The sequence below is a fragment of the Myotis davidii genome, unplaced genomic scaffold (assembly GCF_000327345.1).
Source record: "Myotis davidii unplaced genomic scaffold, ASM32734v1 scaffold157, whole genome shotgun sequence".
In the NCBI taxonomy this organism is placed as follows: domain Eukaryota; kingdom Metazoa; phylum Chordata; class Mammalia; order Chiroptera; family Vespertilionidae; genus Myotis; species Myotis davidii.
The window spans coordinates 371,362-377,777 of record NW_006288722.1 but is presented as its reverse complement, the minus strand read 5'-3'; the positions used below and the strand labels follow the sequence as shown (position 1 = coordinate 377,777).

Genomic DNA, 6,416 nt, shown 5'->3' with positions numbered 1-6,416 from the left:
GGGGAGCCGCCTGGGAGAGATCAATGCGGGGGGAGAAAAGACTTATGTAATGCTTTAAACAAAAAGAATTTTTAAAAAAGAAGTACAGATTAATAGTTACAAAATGATCATGATATAAAGTACAGCAAAGGGAATATAGTCAATAATATTATAAGTATGTATGGTGTCAGGTGGGTACGTCGGGAGCCACCAGCCCCAAACCCGCAAGCTGGGTTCAAAGCAGCCGCTTCGAACAGACTGTCCAACCTACGAGGGAAGGGGGGCGAGGGATTGGGGGGATCACTTTGTAAAGTATATAATTATCTAACCACTATGCTGTACACACGAAACCAAAACAAAATAATATTAAATGTAAACTGTAATCAAAACTAAAATTTTGAAAATAAATCCACACACACAAATAAAAAAAATAAAGCAGCCACTTCACTTTGAAGTATAAAAAGGCTGCCCCCCCTTCCCCCCCAAAAAAAAAACCTGTTTCCTGGAAGGAAATGTGCAGGGGGCAGTGGAAGACTTGGCTCTTCATGCCCTGGACAGCTCAGGAGAGGGGGTGGGGCGGGGCCGGGAGAGGGGACAGAGTCCTGGGTTTGCCACAGGCTGTAAGGCAGAACCTGGTGCAGCCTAACCCTCACACTCTGGTAGGCAACCCTGGTCCACGCGCGAGAAAAACCACTCCACGCTGTGAGAAGATTTCTGGTCACACAAATACACTTTATAATTTACACAGGCACCTGAAAACACCTTCCTGGTTTCCTTGAGTTTTATGCCTCAAATGAGGCTCCTCCACAGGACTGGACCTCAGGGTCCAGCGTGGGCCTTTGCAAAGGTCTCTAGTCCCTGAGTCAGGACTTGAAGACTCATTCCATTCTGAACATGAATGCAGGTAACACCTAGAGAGAAAAGAGATATTTTACACCTCGTTTCTCCTAGGAACCCTTTCTTCCCCGTTTCCCAGATGGTTATTCTCACCACTCAGTACCCAGTTTGCTGACGTCTACAATATTCCGCTTCTCATCATCAAAGAAGATCATCTGGGAGAAAGGAACTCCAGTCTTCTGCTGCAGCCTGTGCAGGGCAGGGCAGGGGAGTAACCACGCTGGCTTCTTAGTTCTTCCAGTCTCTCTGCTCTTCTCTCCCCCTGCTTCTACCCTCCTCTCCCTCATACCTCTCAAAGTGTGTGACCTTGCTGCCTGGATAGATTTCCCTTTGAACAAAGTATCTGGCAAGGTCAAAGAGCTCCAGTAGCTGGTTGGCCCCTTCTACTTCACCTGTCCTGCAAAAAGGTGTAATAGATGCGATCAGGAGAGTGGAGGGCCCGAGTTGCAAGTGAAGTTATGTATCACCAGGAGGAAATAAACTTGCTATTTCCCCAGGATGGACGGATAGGCTTTCTAGGTCCTTATTCTACTTCCAATCCTTCCTGACATAGGTGGCGCTAAGCCAACGCTGAACAAATAAAAGGCACAGGGGAAGTCATAATTTTAAAAATGTACAATACCTTCAAGTTTTCCACCGCCTACATTTTTGTAACCAAGGGTTTACACAAGAAGTCTCACGCATGCATCTGTCAACATTAGATTGAGGTTTTTTTCAGTTGTTCTTACCGTGAAGCGGCTGCCATGGGCACCCCAAGGCCTCGAAATCGGTCCAGGACCTCGGGCACCTCTGGGTACAGTCGGATGGTCCTGCCTTGCCTATCTCGTACAGTCCCATCACTGGAGAAGGCGAGAATGCACTCAGCTCCGGCGCGACCCTCTGGCCCGTCCTCCCCAGCCCGCCCTCACCTGCTCTTGTGGAATGGGGGGTCTACGTGCGTGTCCACCCAGAATGGCCAGAGCGTGTAATCTGCGCGGGGAAGAAAGGGGAGGATTCAGCCTGGAGGGGGCAGGGACTTGAGAACAGGAACTGGGGTTTGGAAAAGGAGCGCGCCCTACGACACTCTCCGCAGTAGGGGTCCCTCACCCAGATCGAAGACAGCGAGCTTAGGGAGCGGCGCCATCACCGGCGCCCACGGCCTGCGTGCAGGGAGGCGGGGCCTTCTCTGGGGCCAGAGATACCCTCCGGCCTCGGTCGCCTGAAGGCCGAGCAAGGCTGCCATCTGACGGTGGAGGGCGGGAAGGACGGCAGCCAGGGCCAACCGACCACGCGAGGGGCCACAGCGGACCGTTTCTCCTTCCCTTACTTCTCTGCTTCACGCCGTCTCCCGAGGTTCTCCTAGAGACGCCAGGGAAAGGCAGACCTTTCTCTGGCACTGGTCCCTCACCTCACCTCACCAACTAAGACAAGTGGCCCATCATGGCTGTGCCACTCCTCACTCCGCCTCTGTTCTTATCAGCGCCTCTCCACAGGACAGAGCCCAGAGCCCTCAGCAATACTCCAGCCATAAAGACTGTGGTATCTGTAACACCCCGCAGGCCTTTCTCAAGTCAGGCCCAAATGTCCAGTAGGTCCACGACAGGAGGTAATTCACTCTCCTGGTTCCTACCATGTCAGCAGTATGATGATAGACGTAGAACCACCAGTTTGGGGGGAGAAACCGATTTTCATTGTTTGCCAATTACCATATTCTACCATGGCCAATTTCAAGCTACCAGCATGAAGTTACTTAACTTGGGGTTGTAAAGAGATGCCAATAGTGAGCTCTCATGAACTGGTGAGACCTGGCACCACTGACAGTCTGGTAATCATTCTGAGGGCACATTCCCTTCCATTGTCCTACTCTCTCAGCCTGGTATAACTGGGTGTGCACTGAGTCCATTTTGACTTCAGTCATGTTTGTATAACAGAAGAAAGATTCCAGGAGGCCAGGAAATATTTTATTGACAACCAGGGACATAGCCATAAGAGAGGGAAGTACACAGGACTGCAACTAAAACCCAATAGGCAGCAGGGGCCATTTGGGACAGGAACACTGCATCCTGGGGTCCTCACAGTCTCCTACCCGTAGACACACAAGACTGGGCATCCAGGAAAGGGGGCAGTGACTCTGGTGTCCCAGAGAGTGACAGGATATCTGATGCCTCATCACGAGAGACAAGGTAAGGAGGTAAAATGGAGAGAGGGTCCATCACTGCCTAAAGCCACCTCCTCCTCTTAGAGCCAACACCAGGTGGAGGACTGAACCACCTAGGATTTTATAATCAGCTGCTGTCTTCTCATCATTCCTGCAGGAAAAGAAGGCATAAAAAGGATTAGAAAAATCACCTAGAACAGGGCTTAACCTGGGTTTCATGGATCTCTCGGGGGTGGGGGTGGGGGGGGACGTGTCTATAAACTCAGATGAGAAAAAAAAGTTACATCTTTATTTTTACTAACTCCTACCTGAAATCTAATATTTCTTTAAATTGTGAACATAGGCAAAATCCATAGTGGTATTAGCAATATGGGTAACCTATTAACAATAGAAATTAGATATTTTCACACATTACATTTGCAGATATCTTGAAAATATTTTCAATATAATTTGCTTCTGTAATTCTATGTATTTTATTTTATGTCTGCAGAAATCTGATTCGGAGAAGGGGTGCAGAGGCTTCACTAAATTGTCAAAGGGTCTAGGCCACCAATAAAGAGAAGCAGACCATCTCCGTACTGGCTCCCTCATCTTCACGTGAGATTGCCACACACTCATTTCCATTCCAACTCACATCTGTTTACCACTGTAGATGAGCCGCTGCTGCTGTGGGGGGATTCCCTCTTTCTCTTCCACACGTTCCTTGATTCGTTCCACCTTAAGGAGTACAAGTAGTCAGGGGCTACCCGTGGTAGATACGGGTAGGGCCATGGAAGTGGAAAGAACAGAGCTATGCAGACAGCATGAAAGCAAAGGACTAAGTTCATCAGCATATCCAAATGTAGAGAGATAGGCATGAAGATGTGTTGGGGTATTACCTTATCTGTGGGTTCAATGTCAATCTCAATCTCCTTTCCGGTCAGCGTCTGAAACAGGCAAGGGTTTCATGAGTCCTACAGCCCACTGTACAATATTTTTCTTAGGTAAAAATGTCCTGGTCTCTGGGGATCTACTACCTTCTAAGAGATGTACATTCTTGGCAAAACTGCTCTGAAGAATTAGAAGGCGTTGACCACATCTAAATTCATCAAACATTTTTAGGCTGTGGACATGTTTGAGAGGGCACGATTCTGTGAACCATTTGACCTTAGCCCCACAGGTCATTTCACATCCCCCACCCCACCCCATGGTATTTTTGCTTGACATAGCAATGAGAGGTTTCCTAAAGATAGCATTCCTTTGAGTCAGAAGGATGTTGTTGTATATCAGTGGTAGAAATTAACATTTAGATAATTCAAAGAATTCTCAAGGATATCAGAGATCACCTCTGATTAACTTAAGTAATACTAGAATTCAACATTCTATTCTCCCATATCTTCTCCAGACTTCTGTGTAAATCCTAAATTGCAGCTCTGGTCTTCTTGACTTCTTCCATAGGCTAAGGGCTGCTGACATCCAAATACAATATACTAACTGTACACTTAAAAATGATGCCCTAGCCCTAGCAGGTTAGGCTCAGTGGATACAGCGTCGGCCTGCGGACTGAAGGATTCCAGGTTTGATTCCGGTCAAGGGCACATGCCAAGGTTGTGGGCTCGATCCCCAGTAAGGGTCGTGCAGGAGGCAGCCAATCAATGATTTTTTTCTCATCATTGATGTTTCTATCTCTCTCTCCCTCTCCCTTCCTCTCTGAAATCAATAAAAATTTATTTTTAAAAAATCTAAAAAAAAAGGAAAAAATGTTGCCCTAGGCTCAGTGGATAGAGCACCAGCCTTCGGACTGAAGGGTTGTGGGTTTGATTCTGGTCAAGGGCATGTACCTTGGTTGCAGGCTCGATTCCTGCCCTTCCACTCTCTCTAAAAAATAAAAAAATCAATGGGAAAAATATCCTTGGGTGAGAACTAACAAAACAACAAAAAAGTACTTACCGTACCACTACCTAGGAATTATTTTCACAGATGAACACATAGAAAAGACTAATCAAGGGTCTAGATCAGAGGTGGGCAAACTTTTTGACTCGAGGATCACAATGGGTACTTAAACTGGACCGGAGGGCCAGAACAAAAGCATGGATGGAGTGTTTGTGTGAACTAATATAAATTCAAAGTAAACATCATTACGTAAAAGGGTACGGTCTTTTTTTTCAATAGTTTTATTCATTTCAAAAGGGCCGGATCCGGCCCGTAGTTTGCCCACGGCTGGTCTAGATCTTATTACCAATTGACAAGAAAAACAGGTAGAAGAGGAATGTATTAAAAGACAGCATGGAGATGTAATCAGCAAAATCCAAACAGTAGGAAACTCTATGGGACAAACAATATAGTTTATTCAACAAGAAAAAAGAGAGAAAAGGGTGCTTTACAGGTTTGAAGAGTTTAAAATACATATCAACTGTAATGTATGACTTTAGATTCAAACTAACTATAAAAATAAATGAGACAAAAAGAGTACATTTGTTGATAGTAAAAAAATCACTGTTAATCTTTTAGGTGTGATCATTATGGTTATATTAGGAAAAAAGTTATTTTTTACAGCTAAATACTGAAATGTATGAGTAACATGCTGGGATTTGTTTCATAAAACATCAGCTAAGGAGGACTGGTGAGTGTAAATAAGATGGACCATGAAATTATAGTTTTTGAAGCTGGGTAAAGGGTGCAGTATGTCTTTATGCTGTGATATATGTTTGAAGTTGTCCATAATTAAAAAGTAACTGAACAATTTTAAAAGATATTCTTTATATATCATGCGATACTAGCTTCTTCCCTCAGATCTGCTCACTGTGACCCAGGAATGCATTCAATGCTATTTAACAAGTCTATGATGAACTTAAGCCCAACACACTGCTTTAGGTGCTGGAGGGGATATAAAAGAAATTAAGTGATCCAGCCTTTGCCAACAATATTTTCAAGTGAAGATTTACAATCAAGAAACACTGAGACGTATAATTAATAGAACAAGCCTATATAATACAAGGAAATGCCATATTGAATACTACTGTCCAAATACAAGGTGCAATGTCAAAATGCTATGATGAGTGAAAATCAGCACTGATTAATTTAAACCTAAATACAATAACATTTCACACTCACTATTATAACTAAAATAAAAATGACTGATATGACTAGCAAGGGTGCAAAGCAGCTGAAAAGTTCATTCATTGCAGGTGGGAATGTAAAATGGTGCACCTGAAGAACTGTTTTGCAGTTTCTTTTAAAGTTACATTATCAAGCCTTGGCTGGATAGCTCAGTTGGTTAGAGCATCCTTCCGATCAAGGTTGCAGATTCGATCCCCAGTCAGGTCACTACAGGAAGCAACCAATGAATGCATAAGTAAGTGGAACAACAAATCGATGTTTCTCTCTCTCTCTCTCCCTAAAATAAAAAAAATAAAAGAATACA

General features: G+C 44.6%; 2 protein-coding genes across 4 annotated transcripts in view; both read right to left on the bottom strand.

Annotated features, from left to right (window-relative positions):
- Nucleotides 1–180: 180 nt before the first annotated feature.
- On the bottom strand, nt 181–2,068 carry MDP1 (magnesium-dependent phosphatase 1). 3 transcript variants are annotated; one of them, XR_001513391.1, is made up of 7 exons: nt 1,963–2,068; nt 1,785–1,845; nt 1,605–1,715; nt 1,166–1,273; nt 980–1,065; nt 732–890; nt 181–246 (listed from the first exon to the last, which is right to left on the bottom strand). XR_001513391.1 is itself a non-coding variant. In XM_006760841.2 (6 exons), exons 1-6 carry the CDS (start codon nt 1,997–1,999, stop codon nt 713–715), a joined length of 591 nt encoding a protein of 196 aa, XP_006760904.1. In that variant the 5' UTR covers nt 2,000–2,068; the 3' UTR covers nt 687–712. The 3 variants fall into 3 exon arrangements, 2 of the variants coding, with proteins under 2 accessions (XP_006760904.1, XP_006760905.1); XM_006760841.2 differs by lacking the exon at nt 181–246 and having other exon boundaries at nt 687–890; nt 970–1,065; XM_006760842.2 differs by lacking the exon at nt 181–246 and having other exon boundaries at nt 699–890.
- A 726-nt stretch (nt 2,069–2,794) lies between these two features.
- NEDD8 (neural precursor cell expressed, developmentally down-regulated 8) overlaps nt 2,795–6,416 on the bottom strand; it is a 6,970-nt gene continuing 3,348 nt past the window's right edge. Inside the window, exons 2-4 of the mRNA XM_006760836.2 lie at nt 3,892–3,939; nt 3,648–3,730; nt 2,795–3,164 (exon numbers count right to left, since the gene is read on the bottom strand). Coding sequence (XP_006760899.1) covers nt 3,068–3,164; nt 3,648–3,730; nt 3,892–3,939 — 228 coding nt within the window. The 3' untranslated portion in view covers nt 2,795–3,067. The remainder of the gene's footprint in view (nt 3,165–3,647; nt 3,731–3,891; nt 3,940–6,416) is intronic.